Raw genomic sequence first — 15331 nt, 5'->3', positions numbered from 1 at the left:
TCTCACACAGTCTGATTGTCTGTGTGCGTCTCATATGCAGGACATTTGTCCTGCACATTTTCCTGCCAGAGATAAAAACACATGAGAGGTGGTGGTGGTGGTGGTGGTGGCGGGGATTGGATGGTGTCAACCTCTTAGCAGGATTAGGTCACGGGTGAATTAATAGGGTGATGTAGAGAGAGGAGAGTCACACACTACTGTTCCATCTTCCCGTGCCACTGCGTGTGTCTGTGTGTGTGTGTTTGTGTGTAAGAGAGAGAGTCTTCTTGTGGTGGCAGTTGGAGGGGAGGAGTGAAGGGAGAAGAAGACATACAGTTAAGACCATCTGTCCCCTCGTTAATGTGTCCAAGTGGGAGAAAGGGACAGTCACTCTCTCTCTCTCTCTCTCACACACACATACACGCAAACCTACAGCCCCACACTGGCAGACAGGCAGGGAGACCAGCAGATGGACAGACAGACAAATGTAAAAGAGCCAGCAGAGAGACGGGTTTCCTTTAGGGATGAGTCCATACGATACTCAAGTCAATACGATACTCAGTTCCCACGTCATGAAATGGACTCAACATAAAATGTAATTTGATACAAAATCCCTAACTATCACATACTGGCTTCACTTCAACATGTAAGAGCTTTTTAACTGAATCGTTGTTCAGGCTGGTCATTCTTTTGTTATGGGAGCAGAATATTTGATACAGAGTTAAAGCATTATGTTTTAGGGTATGGCTTGCTGGTAATGTATCAGTGCAAAAGGTTGGTCGTTTGAAACATGTGAGCTGACAGAAGCAGACACTCAGGGTTATGATATTGGTGTCCGTAACTGACCAGAGAAAGTGCTATTGATCCATCTCCACTTTCCGTGGCAGAAGATCAGACACTATGTTGTTAGTAAGAATGTATACATGTATATGTTGGTATATGTATACGTATACATTCGCTGTAAGTTGGAAAAGGATTAAGTTTTTTTACAAGAATCTCCAGAAAGGCTCACTTTGATGGAGTTCATAATCTATGTAATTCAGTCTAGCGGAATTATTTTTATGTCAGGAAAACTGGAACAAAGGCTTGGCCATGTGTAAATGAAAGTGTAAACAGTACAATGTACAATGTGATGTACAATGTGGTGTATTTTGCTCACATGATAGCAGAGACACAGGGATTACTTATTAAGGTTTAGATACAGTACAGCTGCATTTTTACATGACCAAAAACTACTACAACAACGAAAACAAGTAAGTGTATAGTGGCTGAAACGCTCATGATTGTTTGCATCAAAATAAAAGATGTTAACTGGTCCTTTAAAGCTTAAAAATCTGACATATTCAGCAACATTCGAGGAGAATGTTAGTATAGTTTCTATACCCAGAGTGTTTAACATGTAATGCATTGGTGGATTTTCCTTGTTAGGGTCAGGATTTAGGGCAAAAGTGTCTGATTCATGTCTCATGTGTCCAAACTGCCTCAGGCTTTGCTGCAGGTTCACACAGAAATTTCAGCTATTTCTTATTCATGTTCTTCTCTTTATTACTGTTGAATTCCTTTTACTAGATACTGAATGCAAATATATCACTGTGTGTGTGTGTGGGTGTGTGAGAGTTTGATTAGAACACAGTTATTCACATTTGCTTCAATTGTGGTCGTACTTGCGATTTCATCATGTTTGGGTTTTTTTTGAAAGGAAGACAAGCAAACAAACACAATGTCAGATTGAAAAATGCAGTGTGTGTCTTTGACTGCCCTTGTTGTCGTTGCTGTAAACACACACACACACACACACACACACACACACACACACATTCACACACATGATCGTTGAATGAGAGCCGTCATGTCGGCCGGATGAAGAGCACACACAGTGCCAGTGGCGAGCTGAACACTGACGTTGCATAATCAGGGTCTTGTATACAAGGAAAGCAGGGAGTCATGGGATTTAACACACACTTTCCACCTCAGTCAGCTCATGTGAAATGCATACATTTCCGTGCATTGCATGGTTGATACACAAATCCTCACTTTGTCGTGATTTGAAGTATTTTTCGCTCATGGATTTCTGTGATAAATAAAATGAACATTTTACACTGCACTGCACACAAAACACCCACACACCCACACACATTGTCACTCACTCTTGGCACTGACTCTCTGAGAGAATGATACTTCAAATCATACTTCAAACCTCAAGATGCGACTCTTTCTCTGTCATTTGATGATTAATATTGTTAATGTTCCTGCTTTTATTGTCTTCAGTCATCTACATGTGCATGCAGAAACTGTAGCCTTGTAGTTGACAGTTGTGTGTCTGTTGTGTTACAGGGATTTCCTCCCTCGTGGCTCTGGCATTGTGACTCGTCGTCCTCTGGTTCTGCAGCTCATGACCTGTCCCACAGGTAACAAAACATCTATTGTCTTTTAGGATAAATAGTTAAGATCAGTCAAAACTGAACCAACAGTTGGGGTTTTAAAGATTATTTTCTAGTTTTAGGCTGATGTTTAATACGTGGGTGATTGTACATGGTGAGGTGATTATTTAAGACTTTTCAAAACCCTAGTTTCATGAAAAATATAAAGCAGAAAACAGCAAAAGTACAGTATTCTGGTTGGAAAATCACCTTTCCACAGGAAAAAAAAATAGTTCAAGCCAGCCTCTAGTGGCCATTAGTTGAATTACATTTCAAGACACTACAATTACTCTCAGTATTCAACATTTTTACGAATAAATACAGTCCATCTAGGTTTAATTAATTGATGCTAGACAAATCACAGCACAAACCTCCCTCTGTCCTGTGGACTCCAAACACAACTTTTCCACTCAAATTTCATCAGGGGAAATCAGTCCCTCAACACGTTTTCCACTCCAGCCACTCCAGAGATGATGACAGCATCCTTGTGTTGCCATGGTAGCAATTCATTATGCTCTTTTAAGGGTATGCTGATAAGCTTTTCCCTATAACTTACTCAATAAATTCGGCTTTATTCAAGTGTACATCGTTACAGAAAAGAAAGTGTGTAACTGCTGATATGTGTGGAATTCCTCATTGATTGTGAATGACTATGTTTTGCTGTATGTGTGTTGAGTTTCATGAATGTGCTTCCCGTCCCTGTGTCCTCAGAGTATGCAGAGTTTCTCCACTGTAAAGGCAAAAAGTTCACTGATTTTGATGAAGTGCGGCAGGAGATCGAGGCAGAGACCGACCGCGCCACGGGGGCCAACAAAGGCATCTCACCTGTGCCCATAAACCTGCGTGTCTATTCCCCCAATGGTGAGTTACTTCGCCGTAATGAACATGTTGTTTTATTGTTCTATCCAGAACCAGAGAAAGGAAATGTAGATTATCTTTCCCAAATTAAATTTCGTTCTCCTCGTTGATTTACTTTCCTCCTTTTTCTCATTTTTATATTTTTTTCATTTCCTCCTCACAGTTCTGAACCTGACACTGGTGGACCTGCCAGGAATGACCAAGGTGCCCGTGGGCGACCAACCTGCAGACATCGAGTCCCAGATCAAAGAGATGCTGATGCAGTTTGTCACCAAGGACAACTGCCTGATGCTGGCCGTGTCCCCGGCCAACTCGGATCTGGCCAACTCTGACGCTTTAAAGATTGCCAAAGAGGTCGACCCTCAGGGTAAGCACAGAACTTTATTCCTCTACTCCAAATGGGAGAGTGGAATGTAGAGGGGAAATGCTGTTCTTTTTACTCTACATACAAAAAACGTGATTACATTATAACATCTTTTTATAGATTTAAGTCATTTTAGAATTATTACCTTTATTTAACCAAAGCTTCATTAAGATTAACAAGAGAGAGGCAGCATCACATTCAACAAGGATACAGAAAATAACATGTTTATGACCAATAAATGTCATGATATCCATCAAATCTTTATCCGAAAAGTACAGAATGAAAAAAAATCAAAATATGCACAATCAATTGACAGCATTAAGTGATAAACCTTGGCAGTGTATATCAGTTAAAACCAGATTCAGGTTATTCCTTTTTCTATGAACCTTTGTGATGTTTAATAAAAATAAAGTAATCATTTCCACCACCCTTTTTGGAATAATGTAGGACCCTGTAGGAGTTACTAAAAATATTCAACATTGACACTTCACACATAATTATATCAGTAATTCATTCATTCAGTTAATCAAAAATATTTGTACATAATTTTGCTAAGCATAATTAGAATCAGCGTTTGGGGATTGTTTTATTTACAGCACAGTACTTTTCAGGATTGTTCTGTGTGTGTTTGTGTTTATATGAAGGTGTGAGGACCATTGGAGTCATCACCAAACTGGACCTGATGGACGAGGGCACAGACGCGAAAGACATCCTTGAGAATAAACTGCTTCCACTCAGGAGGGGTGAGCACAAACGTTCACCTTCTCCACTCCACGGGCTGGCGGTGACGCACTGTTTCCCTCTTGTGGTAAAAATGTAGTCGCACTTAAAGACGTTCACTTCTCCAACCGCTGACAGGAGCCGAGGGAGGGTAAAATAAAACAGCACCGAGGAAGAAATCAAAACAGAGACAGAGAGGTAGAAGAGAAGAGAGGAAGAAAGAGGAAAAAAAAAAACAGTCTTGGAAAAGAGCTTACATGCATGTATCTTGTGGGTTGCCCTTTACTGCAATGTGCTGATGTGGTGCTTTTCTTTTCCATTTGCTCTTGGTTAAGACCCAGGCATGTGCTTTTGAATATTTTCCATTTCCTTTGTTTTTTTTTTTCTTAATTTTTTCCACCCTCTTCTCCTTCTTGTGCATTGCTCTGTCTCTAACTGTCTAATGTCGTGAATGTTCACATTTACAAGGCTGCTGGCTCACGGTCGCATTAGTTATAGAGCATGAAACGGCCTTTAACTGAGTGATGCATGAGAAATTTTAACTGGAGGTGAAATGGGATCCATGTGACCTGAACTCTGTTTTTTTTTTCATGTGCCTTTTTTTTCTCTCTGTCTTAAAAAAAAAACTTGGATGCACATACACTGACATTTATTTTCTCCTTTTCGCCCCTCATTCCTCCCCTTCATTCATCCTTCTTTTATATCCTTTCCTTCAGTCCCATGTCTCTTAAAATGCGGTTGAAAACAGCTAAACATTATTAAATGCTGTTTTTCAGTGGTCGGCTGCTGGATGTGCTCGTCATTCTTGGTTTTGGCCGTTCTAACCCACTTCTGGTGTAGATAATAGAAAGATTAAAAGATAATACAGAAGCATTTGCATCTTTGTTGGTCTTTTTTTCTCTGCAATTCCAGGAAATGATAAAAAAAAGAGTTTGATCTTATTGTCTTGCTTATCTCCTCTGTCCAGGTTACATTGGTGTTGTGAACAGGAGCCAGAAGGACATTGATGGAAGGAAGGACATTAATGCTGCCATGGCTGCTGAGAGGAAGTTCTTTCTCTCCCATCCTGCATATAGACACCTGGCAGACCGCATGGGCACTGCCTACCTCCAGAAAGTCCTCAATCAGGTGTGTAAAAGTGCATTAAAGTTTGTTTCATTCAGACTCATTTTGTCTAACTTGGACAATTTGACCTGCACAGCAACTGACCAACCACATACGGGACACGCTGCCGGGCCTCCGAGCCAAACTACAGAGTCAGCTTCTGTCCATAGAGAAGGAGGTGGAGGAGTACAAGAATTTCAGACCTGACGATCCATCACGCAAGACCAAGGCTCTGCTCCAGTGAGTGTATACTCTGAAACACAGGTAGATGTAGATGAATTGGGATTTCCTTGATATCGCTCTGTCTCCCCTGCAGGATGGTGCAGCAGTTCTCTGTGGATTTTGAGAAGTGCATCGAAGGCTCCGGGGACCAGATCGACACGGCGGAGTTGTCCGGTGGTGCCAGGATCAATCGCATCTTCCATGAACGCTTCCCCTTTGAACTGGTCAAGGTGAGTGTGCCAGATTTTCAGTTTATTTGTGCAGTTTGGTTTAAAACTGGTTCGCTTTACTGTCCCACACTGAAATATGTGTCTGTGTCTGTGTTGTGTCTCCTCCTTCCTTCCATGTGGTCTTATTCACAATTTCTCTGACATCAATCATCTTGACGATTGGTTGATTTTATTTCGATTGTATTGCCAAAATTGATTTACAAGACACCATTGTTCAGCGAAACAGACCAGAAAACAGTGTAGAACATAAAATACAAATAATACTAAACAAATAAATCATGTTTTTTCAGGCTTTAGACTCATGGTTAGCAAAGTTAGATTCAAATCATTGTCAAAAGAGTTCACCCAATGCTGATTAAGCCTATCAGCAGCATACTACATACTCTCTGTGTTTCCCAGTAAAGCAGAGTTTTAAATCTCACCTGGCTGCATCACCGCACTCCACATAGGAAGTGATTATTTTTATGTCATGACAGTTGGAGGCAACAGCAACATTGGGCTAGTAAAGCGTGACGGATGTAAAAAGGTGGAGATATGACTGAAGAAGCCCATGACACATTTTGTATGTGAATTATACTACTCGATAAACTTGATTATTCAGCTGTTTTATCGTAGCTGCGTACAAACAAACGCTCCAGTCTGATAGTTTTGCTTGACAGAGCCATTTCAGTTCACAAGGACCAAACAGAGGAAGAATAATAACATCAACAACAACAAAAATCAGCAAACGTTACACACTGCAGCTTTAACATAGGATTCAGCTCAGCAATCACGATGTGCACCCCTGTTTCACCTCAGCTCTACATCCCTTATAATAATTTGACATTATCTTCACCCGGAGCCTGTTGTCCACCTTCTCATCCACCTTCGTCGGCCGTTTACCTCACGCTGACCTCCTTCATCTTCCTCTTATGTCCTCCCTCATTCTCCCTCTGAGGAAATAAAACTCACTGCCTGTGACTGAGCCTGCAGAAAAATACCCCATCAGTTTCCCACAGAGAAGAAGACAGAGCAGGTTGTTTCCTATGAGCAGGAGCTTGGCTCAGAGCACAGAAAACCCCAGTGTCTGTTAGACGTATTAGACGTCAGTTTATCACTGTGCTCTATTTAAAAATATGAGAAAGCATAGGTGCATTGCCTTTGATAAGTGATAAATGACCGCTTATAAAAGTATTATTTCCTGTTTGGGGAAAAGCCTGAAAAACATTCCCAAAATAAAAGCAGCAGTAAGAGATTGAGATGTGTTCCATCCCAGTGCTTCCCATCATTTTCATTTTGCTTATGAAATGTATAACTAACTGCATGAGTTTACGACCAGGTCAGATCCTTTTAAAAAATGTATTTGTGTAAAATGAAGAGATCCGATTGTGCAGCAATTCATAGAAAAATGTTGTTGTCTGTTTTTGTGCATTTTGATATTTTGGGGGAATTCCACTCTCATAGGGCTAGGCAATAATTCAATAAGAACGTAACATATATAATACAAGCAATTGAAAGTAATATATATAATTAACACAATTGCTTAATTAATGATATACATCAATATATTAAACAACTACAGAGTAAAACTTAAAATGTCTGACATTTTATTGAGAAAATGATTGATACTGGCTGAAAATGTTGATCCTTTTTTGTCGTGATAATGTTTTTGGTCATGTATTACTCTCATATTGATATGAAATAGGTGAGCGTCTAACGGCAGCTCTAAATATTAACAGTCAATATGCTGTAGTTTATGTAAAGAAGAATTAAATTAAAAAGCCTATTCAAGCGTTGATCTTATCGTACTGACTTTTTAAATGAATGAATACATAATCGACAATAATCTTGTGAATGCTCACTGTGGCCTGTGTTTGGTTTCAGATGGAGTTTGATGAGAAGGAGCTGCGGAAGGAGATCAGCTACGCCATCAAGAACATTCACGGCATCAGGCACGTCCGCCCTCTAGTTCTCTCTCACACCCGTCCCTTCACTTCACTTCACCTCTGTCTCTCCTTCTCCAGTCACTTCTACTGCATTTAACTTGACTTTGGCTCCTTTTAATCACAAAGACTTGGCACAAAGTCGATGTTCATTACTAGTGGCCTCAGTGCACTAGGAATGAGGACATTTTGGGATTCGGTAGTTTACTTTTTGTCTCTGGTTGGTGAAATCACACACTTTGAGACTCTAAAAGTATCATACAATACATATTTTTTAAAGCTTGATCAAAGATTATTTGAATCACTGGATTGGTTCTATGTCTGATTTAAAAAATGCATTTCATCCAGTGACAGTGTTTTTTGTACTTGCACAGATAATAAATCTAACATAATTATTCTATTTGGATAATTCACCAGCTGGTTGACACTAACTTACTAACTTAATAGTGTTTTTAATGACAATAAAGCAATGACTTGGTAGTTGCTGCAGAAATTCAGTTGCTTTCTCACTGTTTTCAGAGCTCCATTTCATGGCTGAACTATTTGGGAAAGATACCTTATTGTATTGTGATATTATATTATAAGGTTCAGTTTAATATTCATTGTGTAATAGATTTAAAATGTGACGTAGCATGTCACAATCAAAACAGTAACTAATCTATTCTATTCTTTTGCAATGATATAACTTTCCAACAAGTACAAGTTACATTTTATCATTTGAATAGAAAAAAAAATGGAATAATTACATTTCAGCTTTAGAGATTTACATTGTTTTTATTTGAATCATGATTAATTGTTCAGCCCCATTTCCATTTCTTTTTGTTTGTGTTTTGGGGGTAAAAGCTCAGAAATGGAGGGGAATTATTTTACAATTAACACTCTTCTCTTTACCCAACCCTCCTCTCTTTCTTTTTCTCCATCACCCTTTTTTTTTTTCTTTGGCCCTGTGGCTGGCGCTCTCTCTCTGGCGGGCAGAACTGGCCTCTTCACCCCGGACATGGCCTTTGAGACCATTGTGAAAAGGCAGATTGGGAAGATTAAAGAGCCGTGCACCAAATGTGTGGACATGGTCATTTCTGAGCTAGTCAATACGGTTAGGCAGTGTACCAAGAAGGTAAAAACAACAACGGTTAACAGTGGACAGCACTTTTCTTTCTTAGTAGTATTATTATTATTTCCACCCCTCGTCTGCAAAGTCCCTGTGCTGTTTACTCCCTCTTACTGAAGCCACCTGGCCTTGCTCCAGACCCTGCTGTTGTTGGACAGTGAGGGGGACACGTGGAGTGGCAGGGTGGGCTGCAGTATGTCTGCCTGCCTGCCTACTGTACTGCTTTGGACAGGTTTGGCTGGACAGGCTGGTTATGGTATAAAGCTGTTGCTGAAGAAAAAAAGCAGTGTGGAGGCTGAGCTGTCATCAGAACGTGGTTGCCAAATAAGAGTCAGAGAAGTTTGAAATAATATGTTAATTTCTGCCAGTAAGTCAAATCAGAGAGGGATGAATTATCTGTATTATTTTCTTCTCCATGTTCTTGTTCCCTGGGCAGCCCATGGCTTATTGGAAAGAGAACTTGGCATGTAACTGAAGGGTTGCTGGGGTACCAAATCCCCACTGTGTCCCATCGAGTGGGTTAATTCGACACTCTAAAATATCAATATGTGGACCACGCATGTGATCTGCTGTGGTGACCCCTAGAGGGGGAGAAGCTGAGAAAAAAAGGATATTTTTCTTGTTTACATCACAAATATGTTGTTTTTGGTATGAACTACAATTTATATCAAAACAAACACTTTTAGCTGGACTTTTTTCACTCGACCGGCCCCCTCCTGACCAGCCTAGAAGTTCACTGGTCGCCAAGTCTTTTGAGTTTGAGGCCCCTGCTTTATTGATACTGGATACAGGATATATATGAGATCTTAAGTCAAATTACATGTATTAAAGTAAGAGGAAGATATGAACTGAAGTAAGACGACTGCAAACAGGTCAGAGCATCACTGAGAACACAAAGAAGTGAATTCACTGCTCAGAAAAGCAATTTATGGGATAAACACATCTTGTCTGATAGTTTTGCTTGACAGAACCGGCTTTCAAATGAAGGACACGGCCTATAAAATCACTAACACAATAAAAATCACTAAAAGCAAAGTTAATTGTTATTTTTTTGGGTAGTTTTCTTGACGCTGTGTCCTTGCTGTTGTTCCGCTTCAGAACTATCTATGACACCATCCCTCTTAAGACCGTTCTTGAGCTTTGATCCTAGACTGAGACACAATAGGCTACACACATCTTGTGTGAATCACTGAGACTCACTGGCAGCCATAACGGATGACCTCAGCCTTCAGACGTCGTGGTGTGTGCGTGTGTGAGACTGCGGCGGCCGTGCACCTGCAGCACACAGGAGCCATGATGACCGTGGTTTAAAGGCCTCGGGGGGGGCGACAGAAACAGAAGCCTCGGAGAAAGAGTGGTGACCTTTATCCAAACTGTGACCAAACAATTTCAACAGTTGTGCTGCTGCTACAGTGGTGTCGGGAGGCCCAGGGATAATAAATGTTATGACTAGACGGTCCTGATGGAAGTCAGAGGAGGCAGAGGGATGGGTGGAGAAAGTCAAAGTGCAAAATGAGGTAGAGCCGGCCCACTTATTGCATCGCCACAAAACACTTTATTACATTTTGATCCAATGTAGATTTTCCGCTTACTTTAAAATCAATAAATACTTTAGTTGCAATGGAATAAATGTGTGGACTTTACCCTTTTTGCACTTCATATTCAAAGTCAAAGGTCACGAGTGGGCAGATGAGGTCATCATGGCTGAGCGTGGTGTTGCATTGCTGCGGTCTCACTGTTGCGTGGCTTAGATATTTTGGCTGGTGGAGTTGTGCAGGCTGGGAGCTTTCTCTCTCTCTCTCTCTCTTTCTTTCTTTCTTTCTTTCTTTCTCGATCGCTCATCTTTCCTCTCCGCTGATAGAGAGACACTCCAGTCCTGCCCTGTTTTAGAATATGGCTTCAGGGGAAACCAAATGTCTCACTTGCTGTTTTTGCCCCCTCCCCAAAACCCCCACACTTCTCCTTGTCTTCTTAATCTGTTGTTTCCTTTGGTCCCATTTTTAATCTCCTCCCTTCTTTCACCATTACTTTCACTTATTTTCTTTTTATTCCTCTCTCTACCTCTTATTAAAACCCTTCATTTGTTTCTTCTTCCCCTCGTTTTTTTTCTTCGTTTTTTTTTTTACCCCCCCCCCCCACACACACCCTGTGCTGACTGCCTATCCCTTACAGGACAGGGCTGTTCACCCCTGACCTGGCCTTTGAGGCCATAGTGAAAAAGCAGATCCAAAAGCTGAAGGAGCCCACACTGAAGTGTATAGACATGGTAGTGAGCGAACTCACCTTCACCATTCAAAAGTGTAGTCAAAAGGTAAAATAACAAAGAGAACCAGAGCACAGTGACTATCTTTGTTCAATGCACAAATACGGGTGGACCGATAAACAAGATAAATACGATAAACACAGTCTTAAAAGGGTGTCAATTGACACACATTTGAGTCATTTAGATGGCGGTTATACTGTAATACATGTCATATTTTTATACCCTTGAGAAAACAATTCCCGTAGTTAATGTGGAACAATGTGTTTATTGATTCACAATTAAAGTCCAAACATGTGCTGTTTGCCCTCAATGCACTAGTACAGCAAGCAACATGATACTGTTTGCTTATGGAGCTAAATTTAATTTTTAATTTACAGAGCCCCTTAAGTCCCAGAAACTGATATTTTATGGAAACATCTTATACATGCCTCTAGTTTTTTTGCAGGGATGAGTTGCATCTATAACTTTATAAACTGTCGTTTTCTTAAGTGAGTTTGAATCATGTGAACATTAATTGCCTTAGTAAGACAGATTATATTTTTTTATGAGCAATACAACTTCTACTAATACGATTAATACACACTCAAGAGAGTAGATATTATTAACTGCACTTGCAGCATTAGTTTAGTTAAACAAATCCACTTGCTTGAGTTAAACTAAACTAAATTCCAGTTTATCCTCTCAGCATATCTTTTTAAACCATTTAAACATCCAAAAATCCTCTCAATATCAGAATAGTTATGATCTCCCACGGAGTGGATAAAAAGCATCATAAAGTCCATGGTCAAACATTTTCTTTTCATATAAAGTTGCAAAATTCAATTTCTTTAAAAACATGTGGTTAAAGACAGTTAGTGGTTATCGGTCCGTCCTTACTCTCGATTTTATAACCTGTATTTTGATTTAACTTTGTCATTTGTCTTCTGTCAGTTATTGGCCTTATATTATAATATAATATAATATAATATAATATAATATAATATAATATAATATAATATAATATAATATAATATAATATAATATAATAAACTGCATGTTAGACTATTTTTGTCATATCTGACGTCATGATGTCTAAAAAAAAAGTGTTTTGATTTAATTTGGTGTTCAGTCTTATTTTATTTCTGTCTTTGTCGGCTTATGATTTAACGATGGAGTGACTGATTGTGTAGTTCCACTCAGCGACTAATCAACGCACCTCTAGCTTTTCCTTATTTTTCCCCCCCTTCTTTATTTTTCTATCATCCTCTTCATCCTATCATTCTCTAACTGTTTGGACCTGCTGCTTCCTCCCAAAGCAAATTCCCAACGAGAGCCTGACCTCCTTTGGATTTCTCTTCACTCTGTCGCACCTTCTGTCCTGGCTTCACTTTCAGAGACAAACTGTATTTAAAGATGCCGTATTTTAATATACAATGTTTGGGGAAAATCCACAAAGGGGTCAGTTTGAAGCCGTCCTCAAACTCCCATTTCTCCCCACCACCACCACCACCTCCCTCCTCCTGCTCTCGCTGCTCCTCTGCATTGCATGTCAGTCTGAATCAACGTGAGTCTCTGCCTGCTGCCTTTTTTTTTTTTTTTTTGTTATTACGAAACAAATATTTCTGTGTTTCTGTGTCAAATTTAAGACAGGGAACATTTCAGCAGCCTCTCTCAGCCTTCAAGTTACAATGCACCTTCCTGGCATCAAAAAAATTATGTTGTTTTGCTTTGAAAATTCATCTCCATCTTTGTTTTGTTCAGTGAAAAGTGTTGTTTTCATGGTTTTCAGTTTTTGCAGCAATGACGTGAAATCACAAAACGTGAAACCCATGAATTTATCTTCATCACATGAATTCACAGCGTCCGTTTGGACACTGGTGATACTGTTAATTACCACAGGTCTCTCCTCACTGCTTACCAAGTTGAAAACTGTTGCTCGTTTTGATGGGATGCAGATTTTAAAGTTTGGAAAACTAAAACGTGCCAGTGCTAAATGAAAAATCCATCTCCTATTCATCGCAAAGTAAGCTTTTTGAGCATATATTAACATGACTATTATTGTCCCTAACTATCAGTATGGCAGTGTACAGCTACAAATGCACTAAAATGTAAACGTCTCCACTCTAACACTCTTGTATACTTTGTTTTTTAACAACACCAGCTTCATAGAAAATGGATATTGGACTTTTTTGCAGATGCTTTGGCTGATAACCGATATATACGTCTTCCCTATTGCCCAAATGAAGACATAATTTAGTCTCTTCTGTTGTGAAATTAACATAATACTTTTCCTACATATGTCGCAGCAGATGTGAATATAAAATGTCTTTGTCGTGCAAAATAAATAAGCATCAGAAAAATAATAGCTGTAGGGGGCGCCAGCATAGAAGCTCTGGACGTAGCCTTTCATTTTAGTCTTTAGTCACATGTTTGTCGATATCCGATATTACATTTTAAGCCAATATCTGCCAATATCGTGCTGATAATATCATGCATATCAAAAAATATAGCAAATATAATTCACTATATTGCAAAAAATAACCTAACAGTATGTAAACACAGGTCAGGTGTAATATATAATATAAACAAGGTAAAGAGCCATAATGGATGTGATTAGTATCACATAAATCAACACAGAACGAGAGAAATGAAAAGCTTGACAGATCTACACTCATCTCACTCAACGCTCACTTGCATTAAGACATTAGTCATAAAGGAATTGGACTGACATTCATTTTAACAGCGTGACCCATTATTTAAAAATCATCTCTGCCTCATTGGCGTCCTCTGCTCTGTAATTGGACCAAACCACGAGGCTGTGAATCAACTTGGGGAAACAGGAGGAGGCTCATTGATATCCCTTCACTCCCAAATCCATGTGGCAGACGTGAAAGATGCATCGCAACTTGCAAGGAAACTGTGTATTTTACTTCTTGCCCTGTGATTTTGGTTTGGATTTTCTTTTTTTCTCTTCCCTCCTCACACTTCTCCCAAATGTGTTTGGGTCACATTGGAAGCCCACCAACGTCTGCGTTCGTGGACTTACAATGAGCTCATGGAAAAAAAGTCCCACAGTGTGCTGGGAAAAAAGAAGCTTTTCTTTTTTTGTTGTTGTCAGGAACATTTGCTTATTATTATTATTGTTTTATTTTTCTTCCTGCGCTTATTCTTTTTTTTTTTGTGTGTGTGGCAATATCAGAGACTTGGCACTTCTCTTTGGCTTTTGTCCAGTTTGGACCTAAACTCCAGTGACATAAACGCAGTCGCTGGTCAGAATATGCAGAGAGCAGAGCTGAGTCTGGAACAAACGCCACAACACAACATGTTTAATTGTGTCTCTGTAGCATTTTTGTTGTACTTAACTGGTGGAACTGTGCGTTGTGGTTCAGCAAGATGAGTCATTTTGTGGTTTACTTTTGTGACAATTATTTGTGACAGCGTGTATGTGTGTGTGTGTGTGTGTGTGTGTCGCAATAGTTTTGTTTGTTTGTTTGTTTGTTTTGTTTTTCCTTCCACCCACCTACTAATCTCTGTGGTCACAGCTGGCTCAGTATCCAATGCTACGGGAGGAGATGGAGAGAATCGTCACCCAGCACATCAGAGACAGAGAGAGCCGCACTAAAGGCCAGGTAACGCACAGAAACCACATGGGAATGCACGATATATTGTTTCAGATGTTATAAATGAAGTTGTGCTGTGTATAAAAGAAGCAGATTAAAATGAGAACAGGTTTACAAAGTGCCCTTAAAGAGTCTTTGAAGTCTTCCTAATGGAATCAAACTGGACTACTTCAAATCCTGTTGTAAAGTGTTCCAGGTTGAGTGAGAAAAGCTCTATACGTGCTGAAGGTAATAAAGGCCTGGGAGCGCAGGCTGTTACTGCGTGACATGTAGGAGGAGATATATGAGGACAGCAGTCCAAGCATTGATTTGTAGATGAACGCAAAAGTCTCTGTGTGGATAAGCTAGAGTGCAGTGATAAGTGAGGTGTTTATAGGCAGTTATGAGTCTTCTGAGGGCTCCGTGTTGGACAGCGTCCACCATCTGTAGAGAGCTGGCAGTGGCGTTCAAGTAAACTATGTCACCATACTAAATAATTGGTAAGGCAAGTCATTTCCTGCTGTTGAAAGTAAGACATGACTCGTTCCTAAAGAAAAACCCCA

The 15331-nt window shown here is 39.8% G+C and overlaps 1 protein-coding gene across 10 annotated transcripts in view; it reads left to right on the top strand.

Annotated features, from left to right (window-relative positions):
* The window catches only part of dnm1a (dynamin 1a), a 48964-nt gene that overhangs the window by 7014 nt on the left and 26619 nt on the right, over positions 1-15331 (top strand). For all 10 annotated transcript variants that reach the window (XM_058617002.1, XM_058616999.1, XM_058616996.1 and 7 more), the window contains exons 2-11: positions 2314-2387; positions 3111-3260; positions 3421-3624; positions 4266-4364; positions 5309-5469; positions 5543-5685; positions 5762-5897; positions 7761-7828; positions 8795-8933; positions 14712-14798. In XM_058617002.1, the coding sequence (XP_058472985.1) occupies positions 2314-2387; positions 3111-3260; positions 3421-3624; positions 4266-4364; positions 5309-5469; positions 5543-5685; positions 5762-5897; positions 7761-7828; positions 8795-8933; positions 14712-14798 (1261 nt within the window). The remainder of the gene's footprint in view (positions 1-2313; positions 2388-3110; positions 3261-3420; positions 3625-4265; positions 4365-5308; positions 5470-5542; positions 5686-5761; positions 5898-7760; positions 7829-8794; positions 8934-14711; positions 14799-15331) is intronic.

The sequence above is a fragment of the Solea solea genome, chromosome 19 (genome assembly GCF_958295425.1).
Source record: "Solea solea chromosome 19, fSolSol10.1, whole genome shotgun sequence".
NCBI classification, from domain to species: Eukaryota; Metazoa; Chordata; class Actinopteri; order Pleuronectiformes; family Soleidae; genus Solea; species Solea solea.
This window is presented reverse-complemented; position numbering and strand designations above follow the sequence as displayed.